The sequence below is a fragment of the Tachyglossus aculeatus genome, chromosome 1 (genome assembly GCF_015852505.1).
Source record: "Tachyglossus aculeatus isolate mTacAcu1 chromosome 1, mTacAcu1.pri, whole genome shotgun sequence".
Lineage (NCBI taxonomy): Eukaryota > Metazoa > Chordata > Mammalia > Monotremata > Tachyglossidae > Tachyglossus > Tachyglossus aculeatus.
Window position 1 is genome coordinate 134,935,406 of NC_052066.1, and position 25,103 is coordinate 134,960,508.

At 42.6% G+C, this 25,103-nt stretch overlaps 1 protein-coding gene across 2 annotated transcripts in view; it reads right to left on the reverse strand.

Annotated features, from left to right (window-relative positions):
- Positions 1 to 496: 496 nt before the first annotated feature.
- TINAG (tubulointerstitial nephritis antigen) overlaps positions 497 to 25,103 on the reverse strand; it is a 111,016-nt gene continuing 86,409 nt past the window's right edge. For both annotated transcript variants that reach the window (XM_038747102.1, XM_038747095.1), the window contains 2 exons: positions 5,095 to 5,140; positions 497 to 1,247 (listed from right to left, as the gene is read on the reverse strand). In XM_038747102.1, the coding sequence (XP_038603030.1) occupies positions 1,113 to 1,247; positions 5,095 to 5,140 (181 nt within the window). In that variant the 3' untranslated portion in view covers positions 497 to 1,112. The remainder of the gene's footprint in view (positions 1,248 to 5,094; positions 5,141 to 25,103) is intronic.

Here is a 25,103-nt window from a genome sequence, read left to right on the forward strand (position 1 = left end):
GTGTCCTGCATCACAACCAAGGAAACACTATTCTCCCTTAACTTGTTCACAACCATATACTGTGATGGTGCTATTCAACAATGAGCACTGTTCCTTCATATATTAGTTTTACCATGGACGATGTTAGCAAATTATTTAAAAATTAACTTAGTCCAGTCATTGTGAGGGTGCTATTTTTGGAATCTATGGTGGTTACAAACTGAAATGTAAATTAGAACCAACTGAGCTTACTTTTAAAACTTCAAGCAGTGAGTTTAAAATGATTGGGATGAAGGGATAAGTGTTCTGACTCATGGCCTCATGGTATTGTGTTCAGAGGAAGAAAATGTCATCTTTACAAATGCAATTTATGTAGCTGATTTAGACCCATTTTCTTGTACTTTAAGAAAAAGGTTCAGAGCTGGCTTGATTTATTCTCTTCTCCGTAGTTTTACATTATATGGAACCCTCTGCCCACAAGAAGCTATGTGGTATTAAAAAAAAAAATTGGGTTGTTTTTATTTCCTAAGCAGGTTTTTACTCACAGTAACCAACTCGTGATCATGTGGGATAAACTGAAGAAGGAAGATTCCTGTTCTGCTCAAGAAACGGGAAATAAACTCTAAGGCATTGAACAACTCTTTGTAGTCTAATCCTGTTGTTTTCAGAGATTTGCTATCAGGAACAACACTATGAGATAAGTGATATTTTGGTGAAGATGAAAAGACATGGAGTGTGAGGAACCTCCCTTGGTTGGACTGTTGAACGATGCAAATGTGGAAAAAATAAACAACAATTTCTTCAAAAGAGGGCTTTGATCATTTGCAGCAAATGATGCTTTGAGAAATAGTTTTAGCACAAATGGGCAACTATTAAGGACATGGATGTCATTAAAATCAAAGCAAAGGAAAGACAAGAGATGGGGAATTTGAAAACACATGTTTGGGTGCAATGATTCGGCCAGTTTTCATGTTCATAGTGAAATAAAGCCAGCAGAAATTGAGTTAGGTAGAACAGAAACACAGGTTTAAGGTAATGATATGTAAGATTCATTCCACTATTATAGAAAGCCATAAATTATGAAAACTCCCATTGTTGTTCAAAGCATGGCCTCACACAAGCTTAATGGTAGGTTATGGTTTATCAAAATTTGTCAATTGGCCCCAGACAGCAATAATCAACTTTTCAATGTCAGACTCATTTTCTCCACGTAGAATCCTGAAATAGCCATTCTCTCCCCATGAATTTCCCCAGGAATTGGCAGCAACCTGATGAAAAACAAGAAGACAAAAAAAATCAGCTAAAGCCTATTTCTGCCATTCTAATTCCATATTGAAAAATAGTGTAAATTAATTGGAAAATGCTCCTACCCTACTATATCTTTTTTCCCCTCCCACCTGATGAGATAGCAGCACTTTTAAGAACCAGAAACTACAAGTCAATCCAGATAGAATGCATGTTAAACCATTGCCTCTTCAAGTAGAAGGTATAGAGGGAGGATGAAAAAAAAATAAAAAAAACCTTCCCCGCTAAAAGAAGAGGTATTACTAGTGGAATAAGTTTGAATCCCATAGGGATTCTAAATGGTAGTCCAAAGATGGAATGAATAGACCCCGTTCTTGGGAAAGATAAATCAATCAATAATATGCATTTATTGAGCACCTACTGGTTTGAGCACTATATTAAGCTCTTAGAAAAGAACAACAGAATCAATGGACATGATCCATGCCTTTAAGGAGTTAACAGTGAAACAGGGGAGACAGACTAAATCGAATTACAGATTGGAAGAAATAATAAAAGTATGTATGATATGTTCATATATGTGGATCAGAATGTGTGGGTGCTTAGAGCTTAGGTAGCACAAGTGTGCTGAAGTGATTATTAGGAAAATATAATGGCATAGCGGATAGAGCATGCCCCTGGGAGTTAAAAGGTCATGGGTTCTAATCCCAGCACTGCCACTGGTCTGCTGTGTGACCTTGGGCAAGTCACTGAAGTTCTCTGTGCCTCAGTTACCTCTTCTGTAAAATGGGGATTAAGATGTGAGCCCCACATGGCACAACCTGATTACCTTGTGTCTACCCTAGCACATAGAACAGTGTTTGACACATAGTAAGTACTTAGCAAATGTTATTATTATTATTATTATTATTATTATTATTATTATCATTATTATTATTATGTGAGGAGGTTGAAATTAATTGGGGCCAACCTCCTGGAGGAGATGTGATTTACCTAGTGGATAGAGTACCTGCCTGGGAGTCAGAAGGACCTGGGTTCTAATCCCAGATCTGCCACTTATCTACCTTGTGACCTTGCACAAGTCACTTAGCTTCTCTGGGCCTCAGTTCCCTCATCATCTGTAAAATGGGGATTAAAACTGTGAGCCCATGTGGGACAGAGACTGTGTCCAACCTGATTATATAGCATCTATGCCAGTGCTTAGAACAGTGTCTGGCACATAGTAAGCACTTGATGAATATTATAAAAAAGAAAGGTTTTGAAGATGGTGAGGGCTGCGGCCTATAGGAGGGCAACCTCTAAGGGGGAGGGCAACCCAGGCAGAGTGGTAGTGTGAACAGAGAAAGTCAGCAGCAGAAGAGATGAGAACCAGGTAAACTAAGTAGGTTAGTTTGAGAGGATTGAAAAGTATAAACTGGGGTGTCATAAGAGAAGAGAGTGGATTAATAGAAGGGAGATAACTGATTGAGTGCTTTAAAGCCAATGGTCAGGAGTTGGTGCTTGATGCAGAGAGGAATGGGCAGTGATTTGAGATTTTTAGGAGTCAGGAGACCTGTGCAGAATGAAATTTTAGAAAATGAATGTGCAGCAGAGTGAAATATCAACTTTAAAAAGGAGAGACTGGAGTAAGGAAGATGAGTGAAGGGTCTGATGCAGTAGCCACGCTGGTGTATTTACAGCTGCCTGGACAGGATAGTGGCACTTGGATGGAGCAGAAAAGGAGAATCCTGGAAATGTTATGGAGAAAGAAACAAAAGGATTTGATGACAGGCTGAATGTGGCAGATGACACAGAAGGAAGAGTTGGGAAATGACAAAGTTATGAGCTAGAGAGATGAGAAGGATGGCTGTGTTGTCATGTTCAAAACAGAGCTCATGTCCAAAATCGAGCTCCTTATCTTCCCACACAAACCCTGTTCTCCGCTTGACTTTTCCATCACTGCAGACGTCAACACCATCCTTCCTGTCTCACAAGCTTTCAACTTTTGTGTTATCCTAGACTCCACTCTATCATTAAATCACGTAGTCAATCTGTTACCAAATCCTGTCTGTCCTACCTTCACAGCATTGTTAAGATCAGTCCTTTCCTCTCCATACAAACTGCTACCATGTTAATAGAATCACTCATCTTATCCCACCTGGATAATTGCATCGGCCTCCTTTTTGACCTCCCAAATTCCTGTCTCTCCCCACTTCAGTCCATACTTCACTCCGCTGCCCAGATCATCTTTCTACAAAAACGTAAAGGACATGTCACCCTCTTCCTCAAAAATCTCCAGTGGTTGCCCATCCATTTCCATATCAGAAAAAAACTCCTCAACATTGGCTTTAAAGCACTCCATAACCTTGCCCCCTCCTATCTCACCTCTCTTCTCTCCTTCTACAACCCATCCCACATACTTCACTCCTCTAATGCTTACCTTCTAAATGTGCCTCGACCTCACCAGTCAGTCTGCTGACTCCTGGCCCACGTCCTGCCTGTGATCTGGAATGCCCTCCCTCCTCAAATCTGACAGACAATTACTCTCCCTTTCTTCAGATCCTTAATGAAGGCATATCTTTTTCAAGAAGCCTTCCCAGACTAAGCCCCACTTTTCCTCATCTCCCACTTCCTTCTGTGTCACTTTGACTTTCTCCCAGGATCCAGCAAAAGGGACTGAGGGGTTCAGTATAGGTTAGGGCAGAGTAGACTAGAGAAGCAGCGTGGCTCAGTGGAAAGAGCATGGGCTTTGGAGTCAGAGGTCATGGGTTCAAATCCAGGCTCCACCAATTGTCAGCTGTGTGACTTTGGGCAAGTCACTTGACTTCTCTGGGCCTCAGTAACTTCATCTGTAAAATGGGGATTAAGACTGTGAGCCCCTGTGGGACAACCTGATCACCTTGTAACCTCCCCAGCACTTAGAACAGTGCTTTGCACATAGGAAGCACTTAATAAGTGTTATTATTATTATTATTATTATTATTATTATCATTACCAGGGAAGGTCCATTGGGTTGATTTTTGGTTGGCTTTTTGATGTATTATGGGCAAACACTACTTTGTGTGGCCCAGTGAATCAGAGAATACTTGGCTTAACCAAGGATCACCCTTGCCTGAGGAAACAGTAGGGCTGATTCCCCAAAAACCAGTTTGGGCACTTAAGGTCCACATTACCTGATGATGAATTCTAATAGCATTGCCCTAGTACTACATCCAAGAGTTCTTGAAGTATTGATCTAGTGTCATTTGGAGGAGCTCCTATGTTGGCGAGCCATGGGCTAGTACCACTCCAAGGAAAATTTCTCTAGCTGCAAGACTGATGGAGCAGACATTCAGTTAGGGATATCCAAGGATAATTTAGATGGTTATCACATTGAAATTTTTCCAAAGGTATCAAAGGGGATAGGTGTTCCTGAGAAATCTGGTTAAGACTCAGTACATATCCTGATCTCATACTGGTGACTTTTTGGGTCTACTGATGACACTCAGCACCAATACCCCTGGATTCTGGATGGAGCTCAAGGAAACCCTTCCAGGGAAGTGAATCAGGTCCACCTACTGAATGGATGATGGAATAAGGGATCTGCAAATCAGAAGCTTACTTCTGAAGAAAACTATTTCAGATATTCATCTGATATTACCCTCTAGACTATCAGCTCATTTAGGGCAGGGAACATGTCTACCAACTCTGTTATGTTGTACTATCTCAAGTAGAGCTCAATAAATATGATTGTTTGATCGATTCATCTAGCCCAATAAACTCAGGTCTAGAGAACATGCTCAAAATATGATTTCATTTTAAATATAAGAATTGATCCATTTCAACATCTTATAGATTCAAGTACCCAGGGTGACTTGGAACTTAATCTTCATTCAATTAGCAATGTTTACATACCCAAAATTTTTCTTTTTTTCCATATGCATTCCGTAGGGTACCCCATCTATAAGAAACAATAAAAAACTAAAGTGAACATCATGAAACTAAATTCATGGCTTGAACAAAAATAAAAAAAATTACATTAGTTGTCTTTTCTTATTGAGAGCCTTATTTAATTTTGTATTGGTTGTGCATGTATATTTAACACAATCCTTCCCTTCCCAGAAAAGACTCTACATGGAGGATTTTTTTAGGGATGGGTAAAGATATTGCAGGGGATCTAATGTACCTTTATGAGGAGAGGGTCTTTATCAACACTTTCCTCCAATCCTCAAAAGTCTCCGTGACCTTACTTGGAAAAATACCCTACAGCCACAAGCCCCCAGGACAGATTGGTATCACACATGCCACAGATGGTGGAGGACCCAGTACCTATCAGGATGGGAGTAAAACCTTCTTGACCAGTTGTTAAACTTCCATGCCCTGTGAAATTGGAAGGAAAATATCTGCCTAGATCCAATTGGATCTAATTGCTACTTCTGCACACCAAGTGTTCAATAAATATGATTGACTAATGATATTAATCAATCTGTCAATCAATCATTTGTATTTATTTATTTCTTTATTTTGTTTGTTAACTGCTAACTTTGTGACAGACACTGTATTAAGTACCCAGGAGGCACAAGCTAATCGAGAAGCAGCATGGTGTAGTGGATAGAGCACGGGCTTGGGAGTCAGAAGGTTCTAATCCTGGCTCCACCAAGGTCTGCTGTGTGACCTTGGGCAAGTCACTTCACTTCTCTGTACCTCAGTTACCTCACTTGGAAAATGGGGATTGAGACTGTGAGCCACACATGGGACAAGGACTATGTCCAACACAATTTGCTTGTATCCATTCCAGCACTCAGAACAAAGCCTGGCACATAGTAAGCACTTAACAGATACCATAATTATTATTATTAGTATGAGGTTGAATACACTCCTGTTCCACAGAGGGCTCATGGTCTCAATCCTAATTTTACAGATGAGGTAACTGAGGTAGAGAGAGAAGTTAAGTGACTTGCCCAAGGTCACTCAGCAAGTAAGTGGAGGAGCTAGGAATAGAATCCAGGTTCTTCTGATTCTCAGGCCCATGCTCTATCCACAAGGCACTGTCCTAAGCTCATGGGAGAATATAGTATAATAGAGTTGGTAGACATGTTCCCTGCCCATAATTTGAGAAGCACCGTGGCTCAGTGGAAAGAGCATGGGCTTTGGAGTCAGAGGTTATGGGTTCAAATCCCAGCTCTGCCAACTATCAGCTGTGTGACTTTGGGCAAGTCACTTAACTTGTCCGTGCCTCAGTTACCTCATCTGCAAAATGGGGATTAAAACTGTGAGCCCCCTGTGGGACAACCTGATCACCTTGTAATCTCCCCAGCACTTAGAATAGTGCTCTGCATATAGTAAGCATTTAAAAAATACCATCATTATTATTATTACAGCCTAGAGAGGAAACAGACATTAATATCCATCAATCAATAATTCAATATGTAAATGATAAAATATATATGGCTAGTGTTCAATATTAAAGATGACACTTCAGAGAACAAGATCCTGTCCATGTTTACATGACACTGCAAATGATTCTTGCCTGATCAACCCTCGTCTGTTAAGTTCACAGTTTTCTACAAACAAGTCCTTTTTCAAGTCTGTCTCTTGGACTCCTGATCTTTCCCCAGTCTTTGTTGAAGGAGAGTAGCTCCTCTCTTAATTCCTGCACACCACCCCCGAAGAGACATGCTATCTCCCTCTCTTCCTTTCCATTCAGAAATCTCCACCCCCAGCATTTGTGCATCTGGGGGAGATTGTTCAATGGGGCTAAAGAGAGGTTGTCCTCTCCCCTGTCTTTCATCTCTCCAGCATTCAGAAGGGACTTGGGTTTCAGACAGAAGCCTAGGCACACTATGTGGCCATCTCCATTTACTCTACCAGAGCTGAGGCAGACAGTTTTAATTTTTATGGTATTTGTTAAGTGTTTACTATATGCCAAGCACTGAACCAAGTGCTGGGGTAGGTAGCACATAGGTTGTACACAGTTCCTATCCCACATTAGGCTCAATCTTTATCCCCATTTTACAGATGAGGTAATTGAAGCCCAGAGAAGTGAGGCAAGTTGCCCAAGGTCACACAGCAAACATGTGGTGAAGCCAGAATTAGAACCCAGGTCTTCAGATTCCCAGAGCTGTGCTCTATCTGCAAGGCCATGCTGCTTCTTCCAGACATTCTCTGGAAGAAAGAAAATCCCAGAAACCATTACAAATCCCAGGAAGAAAGTGGGGACAGGCTATTGAGCTGTTGATGTCACTGTTGTGATGTCAAGGAATCCTCCTCATACTTATTCCTGTTCCTCTTTCCTGCCTGGCCACCCCAACACCACTGCCCTGCTCAGCACAGTGCCTGCCATTTAACAAATATTAAAATTCACTCAACATAGTTCTTGGAGGGAGGAGGCTTCTTGGAGGGAGGAGGCCTGGACAATATTTGACTGCAGCCTACACCAGCCTTAAATCACACCTGAAACTTAATGCAGGGCAAATGGGACTCCAAGCCTGTGTTAGTCTTATGGGGAGGCAGCAATAATAAAACATTATGAATTTAAATAATTATATGTGAGCACATATACACATAAAAATTGTCCTCACCAAAACCTTTGAGTCCATTGATTTGCCACTCACCTGTGTTCAGCACTTCCACACATGTTAGGTAGGGACCATCTCTATATGTTGCCAATTTTTACTTCTCAAGTGCTTCGCACAGTGCTCTGCACACAGTAAGCACTCAATAAATATGACTGAATGAATGAAAGGAGAACAGGTACTGAATCTCCATTTCAGAGATGAATTAACCGATGCACAGAGAAGTTATCTGTCTTGCCATAGGTCACACAGAAGGAAAGTGGCAGTCCCAGGATCAGAACCCAGGTCATCTTTATACTAGGCCACACTGCCCCAGAACTCCTAGCTATGACAGACCTCTCTCATCATCAACAGCAACATCCTCAGAAGAAACAGCAAGAAACTCCAATGGTTGCCCATCCAATTCCACTTCAGACAAAAACTCCTCACCATTGACTTTAAAGCACTAAATCACCTTGCCCACTTCTAAATCACCTTGCTACTCTCCTCCTACAATGCAGCTCACATGTTTTGTTCCTTTAATGCTAACTTTTTCACTGTACCTCAATCTCATCTATCTCGCTGCCGACCTCTCGCCCACATCCTACCTCTCACCTGGAACGCCCTCCCTCCTGAAATCCAACAGATAATTACTCTCTCCCTTTTCAAAACCTTATTGAAGGCACACCTACTCTAAGAGGCTTTCCCTGAACAAACCCTCCTTTCCTAGTCTCCCTCTCCCTTCTGCATCACCCTGACTTAATAATTAAGAATAATAATTATGGTATTTATTAAGCACATACTCTGTGCCAGGCACTGTAATAAGATCTAGGGTGGATATAAGGAAATTGGGTTGGACACAGTCCCTATCCTGTGTGGGGCTCATAGTCTCAATTCCCATTTTACAGATGAGGTAGCTGAGGCCCAGAGAAGTGAAGTGACCTGACCAAGGTCACACAGCAGACAAGCGGTGGAGTTGGGATTACAATTCATGACCTCCTGACTCTCAGACTCATGTTCTATTCACTACACCTTGCTGCTATCTCAACCCCAGAGCACTTATGTACACATTTGTAATTTTTTTTATATTAATGTTGGTCTCCCCCTTCAGACTGTAAGCTCTTTGTGGGCAGGGAATGTGTTCCGTTTATTGCTATATTGTAGTCTCCCAAGCATTTAATACAGTGCTCTGCACTCAGTAAGCACTCAATAAATAGAGAAGCAGCATGGCTAGAGAAGCAGTGTGGCTCAGTGGAAACAGCATGGGCTTTGGAGTCAGAGGTCATGGGTTCAAATACCGGCTCTGTCAGTTGTCAGCTGTGTGACTTTGGGCAAGTGACTTAACTTCTCTGTGCCTCAGTTACCTCATCTGTAAAATGGGGATTAAGACTGTGAGCCCCTGTGGGACAATCCGATCACCTTGTAACCTTCCAAACACTTAGAACAGTGCTTTGCACATAGTAAGTGCTTAATATATGCCATTATTATTATTAATAAATTTGACTGAATGAGTGAATGAAAGAATGAACATCATCAACAGCGTTTATCGAACGTCTACCACGTGCAGAGCCCTGTACAAAAGTTATGGTAGAAATAGTATTTAATCAGCATTTAGTATGTGCAGAGTACTGTACGAAGCATTGGAATAGAATTTTCAGGAGAGAATTAATCCAGGTCATTGTCCTCCAGACATTTAATGAGTGCTGAGTTTTGCATTGAATGCCTATAGGGTGCAAAAACGTACAGTAAAACACAGTGCCAATAAAAGACCTGCTTCCTGCCCTTGAAGAATTTGCAGTCTCTACTAGTTCCTGGACTCTTCTTAGGACAACACAGATGATCAGAAGAAATCCATCTTTTTCTTGATTTATTTGCAGGATTTCAGTGCATTGACAACATGGAAATTTAAAAAGGGTCAAAGATCAAATATATAAATTGAGAAAGAACTTGGTTGTAACACGTTTTTATTGTTCTCTGTGTCAGCTCTACCCTAATAAGGTTGGAAGCCCCTTGTGAGACAGAGCCTAGATCTGAACCATTTATTTTATAGATATATACACTGGTGCTTAGTACAGTTATCTGCTCAGAGTAAATGCTTAATGATTTTTGTTATATTACCACATAGTATTTCTTTTTCCCTTAATTAAGTAGGCATTGATTCCTCAATTGGCAAGAACTGATAATGCAATTATGTTCTGAACACTAAACTAACCATTGGAAAATTCACATTATGAAAATTGATCCTGGGGGTACATTAAAAAGTGCACTTTTCATTTATGGATAATAATAATGGCATTTATTAAGTGCTCATTGTTTGCCATACAATGGACTCCACACTGGGGCAGGTGTAGGGAGAATGATAATAATAATAATAATAATAATGGCATTTATTAAGCACTTACTCTGTGCAAAGCTCTGTTCTAAGTGCTGAGATGGTTACAAGATGATCAGATTGTCCCGCTGGGGGCTCACAGTCTTAATCTCCATTTTACAGATGAGGTAACTGAGGCACAGAGAAGTTAAGTGACTTGCCCTAAGTCATACAGCTGACAATTGGCAGAGCTGAGATTTGAACTCATGACTTCTGACTCCAAAACCTGTGCTCTTTCCACTGAGACATGCTGATACTGGATCTCCTCAAAATATGGCAAGTGCCTGGATCACTTGACTGACTGATTGGGGTCGTGACTGTTCAGATGGAGAGGAAGAGCAGATTCAGGAAATGTTGTAAAACAAAAATCAGCAGGAATAAGTGACAGACTGAATGTAAGAGTTGAATAACAACAAGGAAGTGAGGACAATTGAGGATGTTTCTCCGATTCCTCAAACTTAATATGTCCAAAACAGAATTCCTAACCTTCCCACCTAAACCCTGTCAGTCCTCTTACTTTTACTTTTCCATCACTCTAAACAGCACCACCATTCTCCCTGTCTCATAAGCCTGTAAACCTGGCGATATCCTTAACTTATCTGTCATTCAACACACATATTCAATCTGTCACCAAATCCTGCTGATTTCACGTTCAGAACATCACTAAAATTTGCCTTTTCCTCTCCATTCAAACTGCTACCATGTTAATCCACAAATTTATCTTATCCCACCTTGATTACTGCATCAGTCTCCTTGCTGACCACCCTGCCACCTGTCGCTTCCCATTTCAGTCCATACTTCTCTCTGCTACTCCAATCATTTTTCTAGAAAGCCATTCAGTCCATGTTGCTCCACTCCTCAAGAATTTCCAGTGGCTGCCCAAACATCTCCACATTAAAGAGAAACTCCTTACCATCATCTTTAAAAGACTCAATCACCTTGCCCCCTCCTATCTTTCCTTACTTATTTCCTACTACCACCCAGCCCACACACTTCACTTTCTAATGACAATCTACTCATTGTAACTTGATCTCATCTATCTCACCAATGACAGCTCATCCACGTCCTGCCTCTTGCCTGGAATGACCTCCCTCTTCATTTCAGATGGATGATCATTCTTCCTAAGTTCAAAAACTTAATAAAATCACATCTTCTCCAGGAGACCTTCCCCTACTAAGCCCTCATTTTCTCTTCTCCCACACCCTTCTGCATTGCCCTTGCACTTGGATTTGCACTCTTTATTCAACTGTCCCTCAGCTACACAGCACTTATGTATATAGAGCTGATGAGTACCCATTGAGCTGGTGGATGGGATTAGAGAAGAACAATTCCATGTTCTCCCTGTCCACACCTTTCATGATTCTGAAAACTCCAGTCCTGCCCCCACCCAGCCTACATCTCTCCAGACTACAGGGTCCTCACTCTTTCCGTCTGTCCTCAAATGGAGTTGCTTTGTCCCCAATTCATCCCAGCTGCCTTAGTCTAGATCTCTTCCACCTCTATGTGTTTTCTCTGTGATGCAGCAGCTATGCATCATCCCACAATGTCCCAAGCCTGGCCAAATCTGAAAGCTCCTTTCTCCATGTCTGAGGTGGGGCTGGTTGGCTCAGTGATTTCCTTCTTTACATCCCTTGAGTCCCCAGCCACAGCCCTTCTGGACCACCCTGGCTCTCCAGCCTCCTCTAAAATTGCTCATAGGTTTGCTCCAGGTGATTTTTCCTGAGGTGCCGGAGCTTCCATTTCCAAATTGGATCCTATTCGAGATCTCTTGTTTGACATGATTCTACCCAACACCCACCCCAGGCCCCTTGTAAGGTGTCACTGCCCTTGCAGTGAAACCCCGACCACCTAAAGAGGAGCAGAGGAGCAGCTTGGCTTAGTGGAAAGAGTCCAGGCTTTGGAGTCAGAGGTCATGGGTTCAAATCCCAACTCCGCCACTTGTCAGCTGTGTGACTTTGGGCAAGTCACTTCACTTCTCTGTGCTTCAGTTACCTCATCTGTAAAACGGGGATTGACTGTGAGCCCCACGTGGGACAACCTGATCACCTTGTAACCTCCCCAGTGCTTAGAACAGTGCTTTGCACATAGTAAGCGCTTAATAAATGCCATTATTGTTATTATTATTATTATCAAAAGAGAGGTTCACCCCCTCTTTAGATCTCATTTGAAGATGTGACATAAAACCCACTTTTTAATCAGTTGCTACATCTGCTTGAAACTGGGGGAGGTGCGTGTGGTACCATGATTGGATGCTGCGACCTTTTGTACTTCCCCTCCCTACCTCAGCAGTGCTGCTGCTACTACTACCACTACTACTACTACTAATAGTGATGGCATTTGTTAAGCGCTTACTATGTGCAAAGCACAGTTCTAACTACTACTACTACAACTGTTACAATAGTGAATGAGCAAGTGATTGTTTCCAAGGCCCAGTGGACTCTTTTCTTGTCAAACCCAGGGCTTTATCCTTGGAGAAGAGTTCTTGCCCTCCGTAGGGTCTGGGAAGAGGGTGCAGGGAAGAGGACTGAGTTAGCCCCATTCCTTCATATCCCCAAGCCTCACCAGACTTCGGGCTCTGGCTGTGCGGCCCTGGGCATGAGGCTCTGATCTGGCTTCCAGGCTACGAGTCCATTCCCAAGAGTTACTCAGGAGAGCCGGGCACCACTTCTCCCAGCTGAGGGAATCCAGCTGGCCCAGGCTCTCTATCAGCTGTGGCCAAGGCTGGGGCAGGTTTGGCCTGGGAGCCATCAGAACTTCGACCCTGCCAACCTCTCCCTCCACTGGCAGATTCCCACTCTCGAGCAACGGGCCACACTGGGCATAGGAGAAGCAGCATAGCCTAGTGGATAGAACACGGGCCTGGGAGCCACTTTTCTGCTGTGTGACCATGGGCAAGTCTTGTAACTTTTTTGTGCCTTAGTTCCCTCATTTGTAAAATGGAAATTAAGACTGTGAAACCCATGTGGGACAGGATCACATTAACCTGACTTTGTTGTAATAATAATAATAATGATAATAGTTATGGTATTTGTTAAGCACTTACTACGTGCCAGGCACTGTACTAAGCATTGGGGTGGACACAAGTAAATCGGGTTGGACACAGTCCCTGTCCCACATGGGCTCACATTCTCGATCCCCATTTTACAGATGAGGTATTTGAAGCCTAGAGAAGTGAAATGACTTGCCCAGGCTCACATGGCAGACAAACGGTGGAGCTGGGATTAGTATCTATGATCTTCTGATTCCCAGGTCCCTGCTCTACCCACTATGCCATAGTGCCCTCTGTTGTATCTACACCAGTGCTTAGTACAGTGCCTGGCACATAGTACATACTTAATAAATACCACAATTATTATTATATCCATAATTTATTCATATTAATGTCTTTCTCTATGCTTTAAGCTCACTGAAGGCAGAGAATGCACTTATCAACTTTGTTATATTGTACTCTCCCAGAGTACGGTGCTCTGCACACAGTAAGTGCTTAATAAATACAATTCACTGATTGACAATTCCAGGTTCCAAGCTTCTGGGATAGGAAGGGTGGTGATGAAGAACTTAGAATGTGAGCCCAATGTGGGACACAGACGGTGTCCAACCTGAGTATCTTGTGCCTACCCCCATCCTTAGTACGGTATCTAGCACTCAGTAAGCACTTAACATGTTACACACACACACACACACACACACACACACACACACACACACACACACACACACACAAAACCCCCCCGGCCCCCCAACCCCTCACCCTCCCCAGTAGGGAGAGGAGATTTTATAAGTCTCCAGCCACCACCGAAGAATGGTTCAAATCCCTCAGTCCTAGGCTCTGGAACCAATTCCATTATGGAATATTACTGCTTCCTTTACCAACTCCCTGTCTTCATAGTGAGGCCTAGGCTTGGAAGTTTTCCAATCCTTGATCACTCTTTCTCTGAATCACTAGAAGAGCTTTAGTTGCTGTGGTCTAAGGAGTTTTCAGGTCTTATGCCTATCAATCAATCAATCAATGGTATTTATTAAATGCTTACTGTGTGCAGAGCACTGTACTAAGCATTTTGGCGAGTCCAGTTTAACAAAGTTGGTAGACATTATCCCTGCTCATAAGAAACTTACGAACTGTAGGGGCAGGCAGACACTGCACATAAGTGTTATGGGGCTGAAAGTGCAGTGAAGAGTCAGCTCTTCAATTCATGGCCAGGCCAAACCTCCAGACACTTTCAGATCTGATTTGGCTTGGGTTCACTTGAACCTCAGGAAAAATCAAAGAAAGGAAGAGATCCTTGAGCCCTGTAACTTGGTTTTTATCTCTCTGACATTTATCAGGCCTAGAGACTCTCAACATGGCCCAAAAAATAAGCACCATTTCTCCACATATATAGAAAGAAATATGCTATGGAACTTGATAGACATTATTTCTGACATTGTGAAATCCTTACCCTTGGCCAAGCCCTGTATTAAGACACAGCATATTGTTTTATTGCTTCAGGAAATGAAAACGAGGTAAGAAGTGAGTCTAAAGAAATGACTGTAATGAGTAGATGCTCATCCTGTGGCAATAACAACAAAATAACTACTGGATAAATATTTTTGCAACCACAAGTGCACTCAAATATCAGTGCTTTCATCATCCCTTTTGTGATTGAAACTTTTTCAGTCATATTTTTTTTCCAGTAAGGAGCTGTTCATGAATCAGGATATTGCAGTGCTCAGGAGATTGCAAGATGAAGTGTATTCTATACTACCCTGATGGAAAATTCTTCTCAGAGAAGTTTCAGGTCTTCAGTCTCTTTATAAAGCCCAACTTGAAATTCATGCTACTGCAGTCAAACATCAGTCCTTCGCCATGTCCCCTCAGCCAAAGCTTTCCAAAGACCCATTTGTGCCCCATTGAAATGACTTTCTGCATGTGGGTACACTCTTTTGATTGCTAGACCCTTTAAGGATGGGGACTGAATTTTCAGATTGATTTTCTGCAGCAATTAGCATGGTCATGCTCATGCAGGTCTGTAATGAATAGTATTCAATTATGATGTTGTCCATTTTATTTTGAAAATCAATTTGAAAACTGTGACTGTTCCAATGGATGTGGAAAGCAGAAATCTGCTGCAAAATTGTTTCTCACAGCTCCTGTGGCAATGTTAAACTTATCTCACCCCCACCTCAATTCTTACTTATGTGGCTGGTCATTTTCTACCTGCTATTGACTAATCAGAACCAACAGTATCCTTAGAATTCAAATTGCTGCTGGGATATGATTTGTTCAATGAATACGACTGAATGAATGAAACTCTCCATCACTGCACAATCATAACTGTAGTATTTGTTAGGTGCTTAACATGATCTAAATACTATTCTAAGTCCTGGGGTATGTGCAAAATAATCCAGATAGACACAGCTCTTGTCTCACATGGGGATTCCAATCTAAATTGGAAAGAGAACATGATAACCCCATTTTACAGATGAGGAAACTGAGGTACAGAGAAGCTAAGTGACTAGCCCAAGGTCAAAGAGCAGGTAACCCCTAACATTAAGGTCAGTGCTTTTTTCCACTAGGCAACCACTGTTTCTCAACACTCACATTATGGAATTTAATAAATGACACAGGTGGCAGAGCAGCAAGGTTAAGAGTTTTTTCCCTTCCTTTCTCTTCCCTCTTTTACCTATTTGCATTTCCCCCTCCATCTTCTCATTCTACCCCTCACTCCCCTCCCCCTAAATCTCCTTGCTTTGCCCTCTCTTTCCTCTTGTCCCCGAAAATGCCACTGTCACAGCCACACAGGTGTCTCTCCCACAAACTGACTTTTTTATTCATCTTGACTTTGTAAATACTTTTGTGTGTCTTCCCCATTAGAGCGTAAACTTCTTATTGGTATTGAATCTATCATTTCTTTGATACCTCTCAAGCGCTCAGTTTAGGGCCAGGGCTCTATCTCAAAGCTCACTGTGGGTAGGGAATGTATCTGTTATATTGTTATATTTCACTCTCCCAAGTGCTTAGTACAGTGCTCTGTACACAGTGAATGGTCTATAAATATGATTGACTGACTCACTGACTGATCCCCAGCTTCAGAGCCCTATAGAACAAGCTGCAGCCCAGCTAGCTCCTGGCCCACTCAGACAAGCTGATGATCTTATGGAGATGAGGCAAGGTGGGGGTTTTAGAGCACCATATTAAATCCCATGCCCCTGGGTCATTTATTAAATTCCCCAAAGTGACTGTTATGATGGAAATCAAATGCTACAACAGATCCTTCATCTCCCCTTGTTATAAAGAGGCACTGATTGTACATGAAACTTGCTACTTGATGGATTTATCTTTGTGATCTTTGCCTCCCTAAAGGTCACCTGGAACTTCCCAGTTTTTCCCTGACTTTCCACCAATTAATAATGAGTGTGCCAAACCCTGCCTCTTTCACCCAATCCAAGAAAGCTGCAACTCTGGTGACTGGTGAAATTCAACCAGAATTCTGATATTGATTGCTGTGGGATGTTCATTATCAATATGTGACTGCGTGGGTCATGTTCATTTCTCCACTTTTTTCATCATTGTTATCATCGTTATTATCATCATCATTAACATTATTTACTCAACACCTTCTTGGTCAGAACACTGCACTAAGCATCCAGAGAATTTAAACAAATAATCAACATGGACCCTGTCCTCAAAGAGAAGATCTTCTTTCTCATTCCCTTATGGTTCTAGCCTTATTCTTCTTTTCAAATAAACTAAAGAAATAGGTGTCTTAAGCTCCCCTTGATTTCTTAATAAATGATGGTGATGATGAGAGTATTTCCCCAGCTGCCTATGATGAGTCAGTCAATCAATTAATTGATAATACTAATTGAGTGCTGAACTTGCAAGAGTACAATAGAGGTAGAAGACATGATCCCTAGCAGGAGAGAGAGACAATAAAACAGAGAGGAGGAAGAGTGAAAATGGTTTATGTACCATATAGCATTTGAGTGCTAAAGTGGTGCAGCATGTTGAAGTGACAGTTGGGGTCGGGTGATATTTGCAGGAGAGAAATAGATATTATTTGGCAAAGGCCTCCTCAAAGAGATGCAATTGAAAAAGGGATTTAAAAATGGGGAGAGCAGTGGCCTCATGAATTTGAATAGTGAGGGAATCCCAGGCAGGGCAGAGGACATCGGCATGGAAAGAGCAGGCTGAGGAAACAGAGGACCTGGTTTCTAATCCTGGTTCCACTACTGATCTTCTGTGTGACCTTGGGGAAATTCCTTAACTTCTCAGTGTTCAGTTTCACCACTGTAAAATGGAGAATAAATCCTGCTCTCTCCTACTTGAACTATGAACCCCATGTGGTTTAGAGACCGTGTCCAACCTGATTATTTTATATTTGCCCCAGTTGCTTAGAACAGTGCTGGACATGTAGTAAGTACTTAACAAGTATCAACATTATTATTTTAGTTGGTAGGAGGGATAATAATGCAGTGTGACAATTAGGTTAGTTCAAAAGGAATGTGTGAGCTGAGGTGTTCTGGGAGAAGAGAGCTGATAAATAGGAAGGAGAGAGTTAATTGAATGTTTTAAAGCCAGAAAGTTTCTACTTGATGTAGAGAGAAAAGGGGTACCATTTAAGGATTTTTTGAGGAGTGGGAAGATGTGTACACCATGATATTTTAGTAAATACACCAGGCAGCAAAGTGAGAGGTAAGAATGGAGGCAAGTGGCTAATGAGGCAGCTGAAGCAGTATTCAAGCCAGGACGTGACAAGTACAGTAGGTCACCCTGGTTTGGAAAGAAGACTCCAGATGTCCTGGCATTTTGGGTGGCTGGAGGAGTGGCATTTTGGGGTTAATAACAATGGCATTTCTTAAGCACTTACTATGTGCCAAGCACTGTTCTAAGTGCTGGGGAGGTTACAGTGTGACCAGGTAGTCCCACGGGGGCTCACAGTCTTCATCCCCATTTTACAGATGAGGTAACAGGCACAGGGAAGTTAAGTGACTTGCCCAAAGTCACACAGCTGACAAGAGGCGGAGTCGGAACTTGAACCCACGATCTCTGACTCCAAAGCCCATGCTCTTTCCACTGAGCCACACTGGGTTATTTGCAGATTTGGTTTTGTTACTTTTGTGAACATAACCTGTCTACCAGTGTTATATTACACTCTCACAAGAGTTTACAGCAGCGCTCTGCACACAGCAAGTGCTCGATAAATAAGTGCTCTAGAAGTAATGTGTTGCAGTAGATAGAGCATGGGCCTGGGAGTCAGAAGGTCATGGATTCTAATCCCGACTCTGCCACTTGTCTGCTCTGTGACCTTGGGCAAGTCACTTCATTTCTCTGGGCTTCAGTTACCTCATCTGTAAAATGGGGATTGGGACTATGTCCAACCCAATTTGCTTGTATTCACCCCAGTGCTTAGAACAGTGCCTGGCACATAGTAAGCACTTAACAAATTCCATTATTATTATTATTATTATTATTATTATATCCCATTGATTAATTGATTGATTAGTGTGTAGATTTAAGTTCACTGTGTACAGTTATATTGTACTCTCCCAAGCTCTTAGTACAGCATTCTGCACAATAAGTGCTCAATTCATTCATTCATTCAATCGTATTTATTGAGCGCTTACTGTGTGCAGAGCACTTTACTAAGCACTTGGGAAGTACAAGTTGGCAACATATTCATTCATTCAGTCGTATTTATTGAGCGCTTACTGTGTGCAGAGCACCGTACTAAGTGCCTGGGAAGTACAAGTTTGCAACATATAGAGATGGTCCCTACCCAACAGCGGGATCACAGTCTAGAAGGGGGAGACAGACAACAAAACAAAACATATTAATAAAATAAAATAAATAGAATAGTAAATATGTACAAGTAAAATAAATGGAGTAATAAATCTGTACAAACATATACACAGGTGCTGTGGGGAGGGGAAGGAGGTAGGGCGGGGGAAATAGGGAGGGGGAGAGGAAGGAGGAGGCTCAGTCTGGGAATAAATCAATCAATCAATCAATAAATGCTCAATAAACACCATTGATTGATTAATTAGCATGTGGCTTTCTGGATGTGAGCTTGTTCATTCATTCATTCATTCAATCGTATTTATTGAGCACTTACTGTGTGCAGAGCACTGTACTAAGTGCTTGGGAAGTACGTTAGCAACATATAGAGACAGTCCCTACCCAACAGTGGGCTCACAGTCTAGAAGGGGGAGACAGAGAACAAAACAAAACATATTAACAAAACAAAATAAATAGAATAAACATGTACAAATAAATAAATAAATGAATGAATAAATAGAGTAATAAATACGTACAAACATATATACATATATACAGGTGCTGTGGGGAGGGGAAGGAGGTAAGGTCGGGGGGATGGGGAGGGGGAGGAGGGGGAGAGGGAGGAGGGGGCTTAGTCTGGGAAGGCCTCCTGGAGGAGGTGAACTCTCAGTAGGGCCTTGAAGGGAGGAAGAGAGCTAGCTTGGCGGATGTGCGGAGGGAGGGCATTCCAGGCCAGGGGGATGATGTGGGCTGGGGGTCAATGGCAGGACAGGCGAGAATAAGGCACGGTGAGGAGATTAGCGGCAGAGGAGCAGAGGGTGCGGGCTGGGCGAAGAAGAGCGTTGTGCACAGGGAAAGTGTCTACCAACCCTGTTATATTGTACTCTCCCAAACTCTTAGTACAGTTCTCTGCTCACAGTAAGTGCTCAATAAATACTGTTGATGGACTGATTGGATGGAGAGGAAGGTGCGGATCCTGGTTGGGTCAACCACCATAAAGCAAAAATCTTTTCAGACCACTGGGGAGCTATAAAATTCATTCTTGCTCCATTGGGTGAAAACATTGATGGATTAATCAATCAATCAGCGATATTTATTGAGCACTTATATGTGCAGAGTACTTTACCAAGCTCCTGAGAGAGTACAATACAACAGAATTAGCAGACATGTTCCCTACCCATAACGAGTTCACAGTCTAGAGGGAGAGGTAGACATTAATATGAATAAATAATTTATAATATATGATTTAGAGATACGTACATAAATACTGTGGGGTTGGGTGAATATTAAATGTACAAAGGTCCAGATCCAAGTGCATAAATGATGCAGAAGGGACAGTGAGCAGGGAAAAAGAGAGAATAATCAGGAAAGGCTGCTGGGAGAAGATATGACTTTGATAATGCTTTGAAGGTGGAAAGAGTGACTATAGATGGATAGAGAAGGGGAGGGAGTTCCAGGTTAGGGGGAAGACATGGGAAAGAGGTCAGCAGTGAGATAGACGAGATCTGAGCACAGTGAGTAAGCTGGCGCTAGAAGAGCGGAGTGTGCAGGCCCGGCAATAGTAGGAGAATAGTGAGGTGAGTAGGATGGGACAAACTGATTGAGTGGTTTAAAACCTAAGGTAAGGAGTTTCTCTTTGATGTGGAGGTGGATGGGCAGCCTTTGGAGATTCTAGAGGAGTGGGAAGACATGGACTGAATATATTTGTTGATAAATGATCTATGCAGCAGAGTGAAGTATGGATAGGAGTGGGGAGAGACAGGAGGCCAGGAGGTCAGAGGGGAGGCAGATGCAGTTGTCAAGGCAGGATAGGATAGGTGCTTGAATCAGCGTGGTAGCAGTTTGGATGGAGAAGAAAGGCCAAATTTTGGCAATGTTGTGAAGGTAGGATTTAGTGACAGACTGAATATGTGAGTGGAATGTGAGAGATGAGACAAGGACAAGGCTAAAGTTATGGACTTGTGAGATAGGGAGAATAGTGGCATTATCTATAGCAATGGGAAAGAAATGGAACGGCAGGGTTTGGGTAGGAAGATAAGGGGTTCAGTTTTTGGACGTGTTTAATTTGAGGTGATGACAGAACATGCAAGTAGATATGTCTTGAAGACAAGAAGGAAATGTAAGATTGCAGGGAAGGAGAGAAGTCAGGGCTGGAGATGTAGATTTGGGAATCATTTGCACAGACATGGTAACTGAAGCCATGGGAGTTCTTCCAGGGAGTGGGTTTAGAGAGAGACTAGAAGGGAACATAGAACTGAGCTTTGAGTAACCTCTACCATCACAGGATGGGAGGCAGAGGAGGAGCTAGCAAAAGAGACTGAGAAGGAGTGATCAGAGAGATAGGAGGTGACCAAGAGAGGACACTGATACCAGGCACTCACAGTCCCCACTGGTCTGGAAGCATTTACACTTCCTCTCAAACCTAAATCACTACTAGGAGTAGCTTTAGGCACTGGGAGATTTGGACTTTTTATTGTTGTCTTCCATTCCAATGATTTAGTACCCTCCACAAAACTAATTTTGTGGCAGGTGCAAAGTCTGGCAGCTGGAAAGGAGATAAAGAAATTATAATGAAGATCAATTTGGTACTGTTCAGAACCAAGACTTTTTCCTTGGATATTTGTCAAAAAACCCCATAGATCTGGGTGTACCCTCTCCCCATGACATTATCTTTCATGAAGACAAAAAGAGAAAAATTTTTGAGCACAAAAGAGAAGGTCGAAATCACCAGTTCGTATAAATAAAAATAAAGGCCATTCTGAAATAAGGCCGACAAACATGTTGGTGAGCAGAAAGGAACTAGCTGTAGTTCGAGATAGCTAAGAGATGAGTATATGGACTGAAAACAAATAAGGAGAAAACGATATTATCAACTCAGGCCAATGCTGACAGACAAGGAGACCAGAATTCAAATAGTGTCAAAAACAATGATAAAACCCAAAGCAATCAGTCAAGTGTTTTATCATCCTTCCTCTTCCATACAAATTTAGAACCAGGATGAGAGAGGAGTGAGCAATTTAGTTTTGCAGGCAGTCCAGGGAGACATACACTTTCCTGAAACACCTTTGGAATCTCTGACAGAATCTATTTGATTTTACATGCTTTAATAAGTATTATTATGGTATTTACTAAGCACTTACTAAGCACTGGGCTAGATATAAGATAATTAGAGAAGCAGCACAGTTTAGTGGAAAGAGCACGGGCTTGGGAGTCAGAGGTCATGGGTTCTAATCCCTGCTCCTCCACTTGTCAGATGTGTGGCTTTGGGCAAGTCACTTCACTTCTCTGTGCCTGTTTCCTCATCTGTAAAATGGGGATCAATCAATCAATCAATCGTATTTATTGAGCGCTTACTATGTGCAGAGCACTGTACTAAGCACTTGGGAAGTACAAATTGGCATCACATAGAGACAGTCCCTACCCAACAGTGGGCTCACAGTCTAAAAGGGGGAGACAGGGAACAGAACCAAACATACCAACAAAATAAAATAAGTAGGATAGAAATGTACAAGTAAAATAAATAAATAAATAAATAAATAAATAGAGTAATAAATATGTACAACCATATATACATATATACAGGTGCTGTGGGGAAAGGAAGGAGGTAAGACGGGGGGATGGAGAGGGGGACGAGGGGGAGAGGAAAGAAGGGGCTCAGTCTGGGAAGGCCTCCTGGAGGAGGTGAGCTCTCAGCAGGGCCTTGAAGGGAGGAAGAGAGCTAGCTTGGCGGATGGGCAGAGGGAGGGCATTCCAGGCCCGGGGGATGACGTGGGCCGGGGGTCGACGGCGGGACAGGCGAGAGCGAGGTACAGTGAGGAGATTAGTGGTGGAGGAGCGGAGGGTGCGGGCTGGGCAGTAGAAGGAGAGAAGGGAGGTGAGGTAGGAGGGGGCGAGGTGATGGAGAGCCTTGAAGCCCAGGGTGAGGAGTTTCTGCCTGATGCGCAGATTGATCGGTAGCCATTGGAGGTTTTTGAGGAGGGGAGTAATATGTCCAGAGCGTTTCTGGACAAACATAATCCGGGCAGCAGCATGAAGTATGGATTGAAGTGGAGAGAGACACGAGGATGGGAGATCAGAGAGAAGGCTAGTGCAGTAGTCCAGACGGGATAGGATGAGAGCTTGAATTAGCAGGGTAGCGGTTTGGATGGAGAGGAAAGGGCGGATCTTGGCAATGTTGCGGAGCTGAGACCGGCAGGTTTTGGTGACGGCTTGGATGTGAGGGGTGAATGAGAGAGCGGAGTCGAGGATGACACCAAGGTTGCGGGCTTGTGAGATGGGAAGGATGGTAGTGCCGTCAACAGAGATGGGAAAGTCAGGGAGAGGACAAGGTTTGGGAGGGAAGACAAGGAGCTCAGTCTTCGACATGTTGAGCTTTAGGTGGCGGGCGGACATCCAGATGGAGATGTCCTGAAGGCAGGAGGAGATGCGAGCCTGGAGGGAGGGGGAGAGAGCAGGGGCAGAGATGTAGATCTGGGTGTCATCAGCGTACAGATGATAGTTGAAGCCGTGGGAGCGAATGAGGTCACCAAGGGAGTGAGTGTATATTGAGAACAGAAGGGGACCAAGCACTGAACCTTGGGGAACCCCCACAGTAAGAGGATGGGAGGGGGAGGAGGAGCCTGCAAAAGAGACTGAGAAAGAACGACCGGAGAGATAAGAGGAGAACCAGGAGAGGACGGAGTCTGTGAAGCCAAGGTCAGATAACGTGTTGAGGAGAAGGGGGTGGTCCACAGTGTCAAAGGCAGCTGAGAGGTCGAGGAGGATTAGGACAGAGTATGAGCTGTTGGATTTGGCAAGCATGAGCCGTTGGATTTGGCAAGCAGCCATTGGATTTGGCAAGCAAGCCGTAATATGGGGATTAAAACTATGAAATACGATTGAATAAATGAGCCCCCCATGAGACAATCTGATCACCTTGTAACCTCCCCAGTGCTTAGAACAGTGCTTTGCACAAAGTAAGTGCTTAATAAATGCCATCATTATTATTATTGTTATACAGCCAGTGGTCTTGGAACCTGAAGTAGGCAGGTCTGACTAGAAAGATAGTCATCAGTAAACTGTGGAAATAATCTTTATCATCCTAGATCACTTAGATAAAACCGCTTATGGGGAAGGCATGAAGCCTTGGATACCTATGTCTGAGTGATTTTCTAGTTATCAGTTAGGCTCCATATACATCTTTTACAGAATCAGGAAATAGAAAATCACTTTGCTTGAGATTGTTACCTGAGGTGAGGAAAACTCCCTCACATTTCAGTTGCTTCAGTTTTTCAATCTGCTACTTTCTCCCTCAAAATATTGTGGGAATTGGATTCATAGATCTTAAAAAGAGTTTGACACCATCAATGCATTAAGGCATGGTCAATGCCTAAGCAAAGCTGGCTGGCCTAAGAATTTCAAAAAAATTCAGTAGGCTGCTGCACAATGGCATGGTCAGTCAACTCAGACTTAAATATACCACTGCCTGACTTTTCAAGTGTCAGCTTAAATGAGAGCTGTTAGGTCCAGTTCTATTCAAACTACTCTATGCTTGAAAATGCAGCAGAGGTGGGAAATGGTGTCAGAATATGCTTCCAATCCATCAGGAAATTATTTTAACTTGACAGGCTGTGAGCATCGTCAAAGGTCTGAGCGAGTCTTCCAGGACCTGCTTAATACTGATGATTCTGCTCTTGAGGCATATTCACAAGAAGATGGGCAACGATTATGAATCACTGGGCAGAGTCAATAAGGATTCACAATAAGTTTGAAGAAAATTGAGGTTATATTTTAACAACTATGCTAGAAAACCAAGGGTGTTCATCACCAATGGAGACAAAATTACGTTACTAAATTTTGCTACTTAATAATAATGGAGATCTTTCTTAAACACTTACATGTACCAAATTCTATGCTAAGTACTAGGGCAAATACACTATAATCAGATTGGAAACAGTCTCTGTCCTACTTGGGCCTCATAGTTGACGGAAGAGGGAGAACATGTATTTAATCCCCATTTTTACAGATGAGAAAATTGAGGCATGAGGCAAGATCAATTAATCCAACAGTGATATTTATTGAGTGCTTCCTGTGTGCAGAATACTGAACTAAATGCTCGGGCGAGTACAATACAATAGAGTTAGTAGATGTGATCCCTTCCCACAAGGAGCTTACAATCTAGAAGAAGAGACAGATAGACAAATTACAGATAGGGGAAATAGGAGAGAATAAGGGTATGTATATAAGTACCATGGGGGTGGGA